This window comes from Mytilus trossulus, chromosome 4 (assembly GCF_036588685.1).
Source record: "Mytilus trossulus isolate FHL-02 chromosome 4, PNRI_Mtr1.1.1.hap1, whole genome shotgun sequence".
Taxonomy (NCBI): domain Eukaryota; kingdom Metazoa; phylum Mollusca; class Bivalvia; order Mytilida; family Mytilidae; genus Mytilus; species Mytilus trossulus.
In genome coordinates this window covers 376,339-390,565 of record NC_086376.1, presented here as the reverse complement: position 1 = coordinate 390,565, position 14,227 = coordinate 376,339, and the positions used below count along the sequence as shown (strand labels likewise).

At 32.2% G+C, this 14,227-nt stretch overlaps 1 protein-coding gene across 1 annotated transcript in view; it reads right to left on the bottom strand.

Annotated features, from left to right (window-relative positions):
* LOC134714447 (hephaestin-like) overlaps positions 1 to 6,914 on the bottom strand; it is a 49,356-nt gene extending 42,442 nt beyond the window's left edge. The window contains exon 1 of the mRNA XM_063575689.1: positions 6,727 to 6,914. Within this exon, the coding sequence (XP_063431759.1) occupies positions 6,727 to 6,872 (146 nt within the window). The 5' untranslated portion in view covers positions 6,873 to 6,914. The remainder of the gene's footprint in view (positions 1 to 6,726) is intronic.
* Between the last annotated feature and the right edge of the window lie 7,313 nt (positions 6,915 to 14,227).

Genomic DNA, 14,227 nt, shown 5'->3' with positions numbered 1-14,227 from the left:
CATAAGACTCATCAGTGACGCTCATATCAAAATATTTATAAAGCCAAACATGAACAAAGTTGAAAAGCATTGAGGATCCAAAATTCCAAAAAGTTGTGCCAAATAAGGTAAGGAAGTCTTTGCCTGGGATAAGAAATTCTTTAGATTTTCGAAAAATTCAAAGTTTTGTTAACAGGAAAATTAAAAAAATTACCGCATTATTGATATTCATGTCAAAACCGAAGTGGACTACTGGGCTGGTGATACCCTCTGGAACGAAACGTCCGGCAGCAGTGGCATCAGTCCAGTGGTGTAAATAGTTATCAAAGGTACCAGGATCATAATTTAGTACGCCAGACGCGCGTTTCGTCTACATAAGACTCATCAGTGACGCTCATATCAAAATATTTATAAAGCCAAACATAAACAAATTTCTAGAGCATTGAGGATCCAAAATTCCCAAAAGTTGTGCCAAATACGGCTAAGGAAGTCTATGCCTGGGATAAGAAATTCCTTAGATTTTCGAAAAATTCAAAGTTTTGTTAACAGGAATTTTTTTTAAATGACCACATTGTTGATATTCATGTCAACACCGAAGTGTTAACTACTGGGCTGTTGATACCCTCGGGGACGACACTCCACCAACAGTGGCATCGACCCAGTGGTGTAAATAATTATCAAAGGTACCAGGATTATAGTTTAGTACGCCAGACGCGCGTTTCGTCTACATAAGACTCATCAGTGACGCTCAAAACAAAATATTTATAAAGCCAAACATGAACAAAGTTGAAGAGCATTGAGGATTAAAAATTCCATAAAGTTGTGCCAAATAAGGCTTATGAAATCTATGCCTAGGATAAGAAATCCCTTAGATTTTCGAAAAATTCAAAGTTTGCTTAACAGGAAATTTATAAAAATGACCACATTATTGATATTCATGTCAACACCGAAGTGTTGACTCCTGGGCTGGTGATTCCCTCGGGGACGAAACGTCCACCAGCAGTGGCAAAGACCCAGTGGTGTAAATAGTTATCAAAGGTACCATGATTATAATTTAGTACGCCAGACGCGCGTTTCGTCTAAATAAGACTCATCAGTGATGCTCAAAACAAAATATTTAAAAAAAACAAACATGAACAAAGTTGAAGAGCATTGAGGATTCAAAATTCCCAAAAGTTGTGCCAAATACGGCTAAGGAAGTCTATGCCTGGGATAAGAAATTCTTTAGATTTTCGAAAAATTCAAAGCTTTGTTAACAGGAAATTCATCAAAATGACCACACTTTCATTTTTTTACATAAATAAGACCGTGTATTTTCTCGCTTGAACTGGTTACATTGTCTTATCGGGGCCTTTTATGGCTGACTATCGGTATGGGCTTTGCTCATTGTTGAAGGTCATACGGTGACCTATAATTGTTAATGTTTGTGTCATTTTGGTCTTTTGTGGATAATTGGCAATCATACCACATCTCCTTTTTTTATACATTATTGATATTCATGTCAACACCGAAGATTTGGCTACTGGGCTGGTAATACCATCGGAGACGAAACGTCCACCAGCAGTGGCAAAGACCCAGTGGTGTAAATAGTTATCAAAGATACCAGGATTATAATTTAGTACGCCAGACGCGCGTTTCGTCTACATAACACTCATCAGTGACGCTCATATCAAAATATTTATAAAGCCAAACATGAACAAAGTTGAAGAGCATTAAAAGAAACAAACTATCGTGATCATCACCGTCATGTGAAATTTTTAGTGCTCCCCCTCAATCAGATATTAAATCATTGTACAATGAAGGTGCTTGAATACCACCCACAAGGTTTCATAGTATATATATTTTTTAGTACAAAGTAAAAGAAGAGGGACGAAAGATACCAAAGGGACAGTCAAACTTCTAAATCTAAAATAAACTGACAACGCCATGGCTAAAAATGAAAAAGACAAACAGAAAAACAATAGTACACATGACACAACATAAAAAACTAAAGAATATACAACACGAACCCCACCAAAAACCAGGGGTGATCTCAGGTGCTCCGTATCTTGTTTGTGCACCACACTAATAAGAATGGGTTATACGCTGACAAATGTTCTAAGAAATGTTACAGTATATGTTTACATATCGCATTGAACTATGTGCATTGGGCTGTGTATTGGTAACAAGAACTATCTTTAAAAAAGATATCCGACGTATTTAAATTTGAGTATATGTTTAAAACTATCATTTCGATAACCCTCAGAAGCACAATGACTTAATGATGCAGGGACTCTTTAATTAAATCTCAATCCGAATATTACTAGGCCAAATAAAATAGTATGTGTGGTTCCAGTTATATCTAAACAAAAGTTAGGGTCGGTAGGTAGGGATTTTTTTTTATTTTATGGGTTTTGTTTACATTTAGTATGAAGGTAACATTCTGACTTTCACAGTGCTGAATGAAAAATGACAATACAATCTTTAGGGTAGGCTATTTTTAAGACTAAACAAAAGGGAAGGTAGGTTGACTGGAACCACACATATATTTTTATTTGGCCCTACAAGAAATTCTTATCTGGTGTAAACATCGCAGGATTTACTGAACAAACGGTAATGAGTGCATAAAGGACGATTGGAGTTCAATGAAAACCTGCATAGTTTGACACACTTTCTCCTTCATCTTGTGAACAACAATGCTCTAACTATCCTAAAAATCAATGAATTATCAACAAAAGAACGTTGCAAATTGTTTTGTGAATATTCCGATTATATTTGAATAAGTGATTTACCATTTAAATAACGTTTTCTCTGTTTGTGTTCAGTATTTTCGGTCCTCATAAATTTCTGTTTACATTTATCAAAACCCCGTGAAAATTTAATTTTATGATATATATCAGTTTTATGCAATGGCAAATACTTATTTTCAAATTCACAAATAAGTAAGAGCGATATCATTGATGTATGCAAACAATTAAGATACTACACGTTTTTCGAATTAATTACCGTCTGTTAGTAACTCTGTTAAACTGCGATTTAAAATTATTCGCTTATGCATATGCTCAAAGATATAAAGTAGTATTACAAAATATGATTAATGCTGTAAACATGTGTAAAGCTATTATCAGATTAGATGAGGAAGAATAAAGGCAACAGTAGTATACCGCTGTTAAAAACTCATAAATCCATGGACAAAAAACAAAATCGGGGTAACAAACTAAAATTGAGGGAAACGCATTGAATATTAGAGGAGAACAACGGACTAAACATTAGACAAAATCCTATGAGAATAACAAATATAATTAGTTATCAAAGGTACCAGGATTATAATTTAATACGCCAGACGCGCGTTTCGTCTACATAAGACTCATCAGTGACGCTCAGATAAAAAAAATTAAAAAGCCAAACCAATACAAAGTTGAAGAGCATTGAGGACATATAACATCAAAAACCAAATACATGAATTTGTATTGGGATAGATAAGTACCGTGACACGTCTTATAGCAATGTGAATTCACACTAAAAAAAAGAGAAAACAAAGGACACTATAAATGTATCACATGCAGCAACGAACTATCATATAACTATCGCCATATTCCTGACTTGGTACCGTGTAAAGAAAACAGAAAAAGAAATTAACATTATAAGGTGAAATGATAGCTAAAAAATTTATTTTGTTCTTGCAAATTTAACTTATATTGCATCACACATGTACATAGCAAATGCAATTATACAAAATTTATAAGGCTTATCTATAATTTCATATAGAATGGGAAAGAAATATAGAGCTGAAGGAACATGTAAACAATATTTGGAAGGCAGTATCGACATCGACAGTTACCTCAATGCACTAAGAAACGTAGATGACAAGTTTAGGGTTGGACTAGAATAAAGTTAATTATTACTTATTATGCAACAGATTAAAACATGTCACTCAATGTCCAAGGTTAAAATTAGCACATCAAAACATGTTGAATAAAGTGACTTCAGCAAAAAACAAGACAAAATATATATTAAAAAAGAAATATTGTTTCACACTTTTATTAAAGAAAAATTATCAGAATATTTAGCTTTTTGCAGTTGATTTCGTCAAATGATATTAGAACATTACTGATGCATTCTCACTATAAAAGTCAGACCTTTAGTAGAGATGGGCAAGCACATGGTCTCAATGTATAAGGTTATATTATGTTAAGGGGATCTAGCTATAAAATTCATGTTCGCCGATTTTATCAAAATTCTCAATTTTGGTTTATTACCATGTAAAGCATTCATTCAAATTGAAATGAATAATAAACAGGGCATGGCCTCGTAAAAATGTAGCTTCGTTTCGTGTGCATTTTATATAAATAAAAAAAAGATGTGGTATATCTTGAATGAGACAACTCCCCATAGGAGACCAAAATTGACACATAGATTAACAACTGCAGGTCAACGTACGGCCTTCAATAATAAGCAAAGCCCATACCGCATAGTCAGCTATTAAAGACCCCGACATTAGTATTGACACCATTTAATCAACTATCGAGGTGACCTCCAAAGCCTTCCGATTTCATATCATACATAAAGAAGATTTGTAAATCTTTGTTTTTACCTGTATAAGAATGATTTTTTTGGAGATGGAATAACTCAATCATATAAATTACCTTTGTTACACTTTTCAATGTTGACATTCGTTTCCTTTAGATAACCGAACACGTACAATTCATGCATTATCCATATCTAGCTAAGTGGTTATTCGAAATTCACATGAAGACGGATTAAATGAGGTCGAATAATTCACTTGCAGTGACTAATTCTTCATCCTTTTTTTACTTAATTTGAAAACATTGACCCATACAGGCTGCTAATATTGAATAATTATTTAATTTGTTCACCTTCATTAATGAAACCAAAGCATTAGGAGCAAATATAACAATGGGTTAAATTGTTCATCAAGTAAATATCTATCTGCCCTGAAATTTTCAGATGAATTGGACAACTGGTTGTTCGGTTTCTGCACTACAATGGATAAATTTTAAAGAAATTTTTCTATTTTTAGTTATATTATTACCTTGAATGCTAATATGAGGCAGGCATTACCTGTAAATGGGGACGAAGTATGTATGAATTATTTTTTTGTAACTTAAATATTTGTTATAAAAAAGAAACGGAAATACCGTAACGTTTCAGATTTTGGTTCTGTTGTTAGAGATTTTAAGTAGCAATACACAGTTAGGAAAAAAACTTAAAATTGACACTCATAATTTTTAAAACACTCTTTCCCCTCCTGTCTAACAAAGAAGGCTTTATATGTGTGTTATGCATGTATATACTTGTAGAGATAAAATTTTCCATAGATTTGATTTCTAATGGTCATAAGGGTGAAATATAATAACTTTTGGGTGTAACCATGGCAACAATCTGCATTTCTTAGATGCAAAATATAGCAAAAAAGGGGGGTCAACATGTCACAAAAGTCTCCAAAATTTGGTCTAAAAGAAAATTTCAATGAATTACAGCGATAATTTTCCTGAATCCATAGGTTTATATCTATCAAGTGGTCCAACAAAAATCATATGCTTTCCTGCTCGTTTTTCCATAAAATTGAATTGAAAAGATCAAGCGCAAAATATTTGTTGATAAACACTACAATAATTTATGGACCTATGAAAGGTACGGAAAGGAAAATACGGACTGTCAATCATAGAAATTGCCTATAAAACATGTTAAAATCAATCTAAATGTTCATATAAACCCACTAAGAAGGCTATATTATTCTTCAATTATCTAAAAATAAATTTTATTGTTCAAAAACTTTCATATTTAAAAAATACACAGGGGCCATAATGCAGAACTAAACTTCTAACTGTGTATTGCTACCTTTAGTTGTTACGTTATTTAAGTTATATGACGTCATATGCAATGTAAACAAAGAAACGCTATAATCAGGTAACGTTTTTTCATCTCAAGGAATTATTAAAAATGAAATTGGTATTACGTTCCTTCCTATTTATACTAGACTGATAAATATATATTTTATTCAAAGATTCATACAAACGAGACCGGAAAAAGGAAGTACATTGTAGATGTATGCGCATGTCCGGGATTTCAAAACATGACATAAAAAAATTGAATGATTTTGTGTTCATTAGTACAATAAAAAAAAAGAGATAAACTGTAAACAGCAATAATGTTCAGCAAAGAAAGATTTACAGATAAGTCAATAAAATTGAGAAAGGAAATGGGGAATATGTCAAAGCGACAACAACCCGACCATAGAGCAAACAACAGCCGAAGGCTATATTGGTCAGTTGACCCCAAAAGGAGATATTGCCTTTTATAGTCAATTTTTGTCAGGTGGTAAATTTTTGTAATTTTTTACAAAATACTTCCCTCTGTAACTAAAGATTCAAGTTTATTTTGGATAGAGAAAATTGTAAGTAGCAAGAATGTTCAGTAAAGTAAGATATACAAACACATCACCAGATTCAAAATTAAATTTTGTCGTGAATCCATCTGTTTTCTTTGTTTAATACATGTTACAATAATGAATGCACAAAGACCAAGGTGAGCGACACAGGCTCTTAAGAGCCTCTAGTTTTTAAATATTGTAGCTTGTGACCCTTTTTATTAAATGATCGTATTTTTAGGGGGAAATATTATGCTTAAAAAAGAAAAATAAGGCTCGTTGGTTAGGTTAAAGAGATTTAATGTAAATTAAAGATTATTCACTGCTTCAAATATATTAAATTAAAGCTTATCAAGCTAACTAGGTTTTATACATACGTTCTGTCGTTTGTAATAAGATTCTGTTTACTTGGTGCATAGTCCCACCATTGTTCCTCAGCTGTTATAAAATAATCTCGTCTTATACAGCAAATTGACGAGAATATCGATATTAAAATACTCCATTGGAGCACAGATGAGACCATGGCCACAGTGATACATACAATGACAGGTATGCTTTGCCTTGATGATTTCCCTTTTTAACATAAATGACAGTTTTTGTGTATAAAATTAACAAGTGACATGTGATTAGTGACGTATTATTCATTGTAAAATTAGATAAAAAGTCTGAAATACATAAGAAAATTAATAACTATTTATCATCGTATATAATACGTTCCATTAAGCAAAGGGGGTTACATTTATTTGGACAACATATGATGAGTTGAAATCATAAAATAAAGCTAATCAACTTTATATAAAGGTTTGTTAACCTATTGGAGAATGAATTCAATATTCTATAAAACAGGACAGTTTTATGTTATCATCATCTGATCTGAACCCACAGAGGCTCGATCAAATGTTAACAAAAGTTTGGTTTTTATCGAAATACTAAGGATTTCCTAACCCAACAATTACCGGATTACCTTAGTGTAATTTGGCAAATTTTTCCAGCAATTGATTCCTCAATGCACTTCGTAATTTCAAATGTTTTTTCTGTTGTCGTTGATATATCAATTGTAGACTGTAAAGCGTCTGGCGTACACTTTATAATATTTGGATATATTTATCTACGATGAGTTAATTGAGCTGAGTAAATAAAATCATACATTTTTTTATTTGTTTGTTGAAGTATGCCATTATCATGGAGTAAATAGGTGAGATAGAAAGTGTACTCTTTGTAATTGCAATACCACTGCAGATGCATTCAATTTTGTATTACAATGTGAATGATATAGAGACTTTAGGAGATAGTTTATTAAACCTTATTATTAAAGACGTCAATCGTCGTTTAAATTGGTTTAACTTCTCGGCACTGAAAATGTAAAAGATTTTGATATGCATTTGCTTGTCTGATGTATCATTTTGTTATAAAAAATGTATTCTTATCTATTACACTGATAAGCATAATGAGCTTAAAGTAATAAATAATGGAATTAAGTTTCTTTGCTTTTTCAAGCCATGCTCTGTTTACTATCCATTTCTAAGTACTGGGAAATTGACAACTGATCTAATTCGCAATTACGAATCGAACACATTTCTTTTTTGTGACGATTGTATCTTAGACGCGAAACAAGGAATGTGTTTTTTGAATTCGATAGATGTTTTTGTATATGTGTGTTTGTCTTGAGATTGCATTACATCGATGACTGCTGTAACCATATTTTGACTATTTTTACAATTATGTCTGTTTTGTTCACGCATCATTGTAAATACATGTATAACGGAATTTGATGCGACTGTCATAAAAGAGAGAGGTTTTGAGCTATACATCCAGGTTCAATCCACTATTTTCTACATTTGAAAATGCCTGTACCAAGTCAGGAATATGATACTTGTTGTCCATTCGTTTGATGTGTTTTTATCCTTTGATTTTGCCATTTGGTTAGGGACTTTCCGTTTTGAATTTTACTCGGAGTTCAGTGGTTTTGTGATGTTACTTTCTTCTAAATGCATCTTTTAATTATGTATATGCTTCGGCTACCGTATCATTAAATTAGAATAATTGGAAGGTTGTGCTTTTTCTTGATATTACCGTGTTGAATTTGCGTTTCCTTGACGCATACATTTTTTTTATATCTTGTTACTTCTATAATATGTCTATATCAAAGAATGTCGCAAAACCCTGAATGACAATAATTACTTATCCCGATGATGAATAAACGAAGTATCAGCCAGTATAATCATGATAATGATTTAAAGCAGGATAAGACAGTAGACCTATGATTATGAATTAAAGCTGGATACTATTATTATGGTTTAAAGCAAGATAAGACAGTAGACTCATGATTATGAATTAAAGCTGGATACTATTATTATGGTTTAAAGCAGGATAAGACAGTAGACCTATGATTATAAATTAAAGCAGGATACTATTATTATGGTGTAAAGCAGGATAAGACAGTAGACCTATGATTATGAATTAAAGCAGGATACTATTATTATGGTTTAAAGCAGGATAAGACAGTAGACCTATGATTATAAATTAAAGCAGGATACTATTATTATGGTTTAAAGCAGGAAAAGACAGTAGACTCATGATTATGATTAAAAGCCGGCTAAGCAGGTTCGGGGAGGGTTGGTAATCCCGCGTTAACATGCTTAACCCCGCCACAATATTTATGTTTGTGCCTGTCCCAAGTCAGGAGCCTGTAATTCAGTGGTTGTCGTTTGTTTATGTGTTACATATTTCTTTTTCGTTCATTTTTTTTTTACATAAATAAGGCCAATAGTTTTATCGATTGAATTGTTTTACATTGTTTTATCGGGGCCTATTATAGCTGACTGTGCGTTATGGGCTTTGCTCATTGTTGAAGGTCGTACAATGCCCTATAGTTGTTTTAATGTCTGTGTCATTTTGGTCTTTTGTAGATAGTTGTCTCATTGGCAATCAAACCTCATCTTCTTTTTTTATATAAGCAAGTAAAATTACGATAATTATTTAAAACAGGAACATAAGGTATAATCATGTTGATGATTTAGAGCAGTATCATCCAGTAGAGTCATGATGATTCAAAGCCTAATAAGAAGTGAACGATATATAAGAAAATAATTCATTCCAAATAGGAAAACATGTAGGTATTTATCAACTATTTGAAATAGAATTAATGACTTAAGGTTAAGACAGATCGGCAGTATCAATTACGCACCGATCAATTGGAAATTACATACCATACACAAGCAAGCATTTTACGGGACTCGGAAAAACAGCCTTCAGAGCTAAATACAAATATTCAACTGATTTGTATGACTTATCTAACTTATATTAATAACAGTGAAAATTATAATACTGATTAATATTAATTGCAGTAGTTATTAGATAATTAATTGTATTATCTAGCTTTGTGGGTGTTTCTTCTAACCAAACAGCAAACCAAATCTACCAAATGAACTCGATGAGTAGTAATCCCCAACACAACACACGAATACAACAGAAAAAATACAATTTACAACTAAAAACGTTAAGACATTAACTTACATGCATTTATAGTAATCAAAGGTACCAGGATTATAATTGTATACGCCAAACGCGCGTTTCGTCTACATAAGACTCATCAGTGATGCTCAGATCAAAATAGTTATAGAGCCAAGCAATTACAAAGAAAAGCATTGAGGACTTAAAATTGCAAAAAGATGTGCCAAATACGGCTAAGGGTAATCTGTTTTTGGGATAAGAAAATCCTGAGTTTTTAGAAAAATTCAATGTTTTGAAACAGGAAATGTATACAAATGACCATATCATTGATATTCATGTCAACACCGTGCTGGCATCTATTTTTGTATGATCAAAGAGAGTAGTTTCTAAATCACGTTAATGCTAACTGTATTGAAGACTTGTTCATTTTGATAGGTCACTATTCTAAATTTTACACGTTAAGATAGTGGGTAAGAAAAAATCGTTACATAGTGTGCTAGTGACGTAAAACGGTATATATGGGGTCTGTAAATTCCTTATGGGGATTCAAGCTTCGCTCTCATCCCATATGATATTTACTGACCCCATATATACAGTATTAGGTCGCTAGCACAGTATGTAACTAATAATATGTACAAAATAACAGAGAAATGTGATCTTTGATGATTCAATATGTACTTTTTATGATTTTAAAGTTCGATGTATAATTATTGTTGGCACTAGTTGGTTTTATTTGTAGCAAAATAACTGTTCCGGTGTCAGATAATAAATAAGGCATTACAAACTCACACTTAAATGCATTTACCCCTATCATTGACATATTTACTTATTGTGTCTGTTTGTTTTGTTTACACATCGTTTTCAATATATGAAATTTTAAGCAACAGTAATACAAGTGAGAGATTTAGCTAGCTATAAATAATACCAGGTTGAATCCACCATTTTCTACATAAGACAATGCTTGTACCAGGAATATGACAGTTGGTATCCATTCGTTTGATTCGTTTGGACTTTTGACTATGACATTTGATTTTCCTTTTTTTACTTTTCATCGGAGTTATTATTGTGGTTTTACTCTTAAATAAAGACAACAGTAGTATACCGCTGTTCAAACGCGTAAAACTATGGACAAAAAACAAAATCGGGGTAAAAAACTAAAACTGAGGGAAACGCATTAAATATAAGAGGAGAACAATGACGCCATATTAAAATGTAACACACACAGAAACGGACTAAATATTAGACAAAATCCGATGAGAATAACAAATATAACATTACAACCAAATACATGAATTTGCCATGGGATAGAAAGTTCCGTGACACGTCTTAAAGTAATGTGAATTCACACTCAAAAATAAGAGAAAACAAACGACGCAACGGAAACACAACGTTAAATTGTTACACACACAGAAAAGAACTATGATATAACAATTGGTGTTTTCCTGACTCGGTACAGGACAAAGAAAAAAGAAAAAAATGGTTAATTGAGCCTGGTTTTGTGGCATGCCAAACCTCTTAAAACTGCTGTGAAGTAAATTCATTAAACTCTAAAAAAAAAATCAATCTGAGAAAACCCTGGGATCAACAGAAGGTTCATCCTTATGCCTAGTCCGCTGATCCCAGATTTACCCTTATGGTCTGGTATCCCGTCAGGACTCGTTGCCTTTTCAATGTTGATCTTATTTTATCAGCTTTATCTAACGTTACTCTTTAAAAAAAATAAGATTAAGATGAGAGACATGTTTTATTTGCCACTGCTCTACTGCCCACTACCAATTAGTAATTAAAAGCAACCACCCTTTCAAAAACAATATTTCTAACACATTAACAAACGTGTGATGCATAACGATGTGTCACTTGGTGTACTGGAAAATAATGATTTATTGTGTTTGTAATGTTATTTTTTTTTCAAATGATGTCTTTGAAAATATGATAAATGTGTAATATCATGCTGATTAGGGAAATTTATCTTAATTTGAATTATGTTTCTGTTATAAATGATCTTGTTTAAACAATAATTTATAATTAAAAATGTAAATCTTTTTATAAAGGAAAATTTAGATAAATGTTCTTCATTTTTAAATGATTATTTATAAATAAACTTCATTATGATATGTGGTTAGCTGAAAAACAGACGCAACTACTTAACAAATATTTGAGGGCTTTCATTTTATGTTATATTTAGATTTTGTAATTAATAGAATCACTACATACATATTTATCAAAAGATGTATTTAAGTTGAATGAATTCCTGTAAGCATGCTTTTTGTCTTTGCAATGAATTAAAACACCATTATTTCGTAAGAGAAAGAAACCATGTGCCAGTCTATGAATAATCACTAAAGGAAGAAAGAAGAGCACACAAATGATAATTATACTTTACACAGTCAAATCATATAGTCTACACAACCAATAGACTTATCTCTATTGGCTCTATCAAGAGATTCAATGAACACCTATACTTTAACATATTGCTATTGGTTACTAATGGCTTCGAGGTAGCTATCAGTAACTGAGTTTTTCAGATCTGCAATTTGTGCCTTTTTGCTAGGGTTTTGTAAATGCTATGCCGTTTCCGGGATGTTTTTGCAAGATGTGTTTCCTTTTTGTATCGCTTGAATAAATTAAGAAGCCCTATCAGACGGTTTTATAGTGTTTTCTTATGATGTGCTGTAACTTAACTGCTAAATAAATATGTTTAACCCACCACATTATGCATGAAGATATGTTCCTGTCCCAAGTTAGGAGCCAGTAATTCAATGGTTGTTTTTCGTTCATTTTTTATATATACGGTGACCTATAGTTATTAATTTTTGCGTCGTTTTGGTCTTTTGTGGACAGTTGTCTCATTGGCAATCATACATTTTCTTTTTAATATTGTCCAAGGTTAGGTAATGGTTAAGTACAAACAAGTTTAGACCCGGTACATTATTTATGTGACAATCCCTCCAAACAAAAAAACGCCAACAAACATAAAAAAAAGCACAAATGCAATATTATTGACTTGGTGAAAGTAATTTAAAAAAGCAAGTATCATAATGGATTAAATCTGGTCTTATGGTTAGTCAAACCTCTCTGCTTACTAGTATATGGGAAACTAACGATAATATGACAAACCTACGTGGCAGAAATACAGCACAAACACAAGCAAGAACACTCATAATCGAGAAACGCACAAACATGGTTTGCTATTGACCTCCTATGGATCTATGGAGGGTTTGTAAAATCCACAGGGTATGAGGCCGGACGCTGGACTTTTTTCTGCTGCATTTTGTAGACATATAAATAATAAAACACAACACCATTATTTCAATAGATGACGTTATCATTAACAATAGACGTTACGTCATGAACTCCTTGTAAAATTAACGGATCCTTAGGGGTCACCATGGGTCGGCGTTAAACCAATCACAAAGTGCTAACTTATCCACAGTGCGATGATTCGTGATGGTGTCCATAAAGTTTACAGAGTGTGAGCAAACTCCTGTATATGAAGTTTACAAGGTACAGTATGTATTCATCCTCAACATAACCGGTTTTAATAATTCCATTGTATATACTCTCAACAGAATATTCATATTCATTTTGAAAATTATCCTCGTCCTTTGGTATGTATAATTCTTTGGCATGAACCTTCAAAACGTTTAGTTTATTTCCAAAAACGAACATCATACTCTGAGATCATCATAACAAATTTGCATAGTATGATAATCAGCTGCTTGAATTATTGCGCATGTCTAAATTCTGTTTTGCTCTTTTATACATTTGATAAGAGTCAAGCTTCAAGGATTCATTTTGGATACTACAGAAACAGATGCGAAAAGTTGAATTGAAAAATAACAAAAATGATAAAATGCAATCATTTATTTAGGCGTGGTAAAAAATCTATCTTTTTGTTGGAAGCTAATGATTATTAAAAATAATGCTGCCAAGTTATATGTTTTGCCTGCCTCTTCGTGTGATGTTCAAGACCAATACATTAAACAAATTGAAAGATGCTGATTCAAACATATTTTTGAAAATAAAAATGACACAGTAAAAAGAAATACATTTATCGGGGAATATCAGAGGGTGTTGTTGATTTTGACCACTAGTTTACAGCACAGAACACTTCATGGTTTTCCAAATTAACAGCAACCAATGTTCCTAACAAGAAAAATATTCCTATCATAGATTTTAACAATACACATTAGGTCTTTAACGTGAATTTAGATAATAGTAAAATCTTAAAAGAATTGCGGAAAATGTAATGATTTAATTTGCCAGTAATTTCATTTATGGTGTATTAAGGTGAACAAAAATTTTATGTCATTTTCAAATATCAGAAAACAAATTGTAAATAGACACATTAAAAATTGTTGTGCATAGTAAAATATCAAAAATATCGAACTCCGAGAAAAACTCTAAACGGAAAAACCCTCAGCA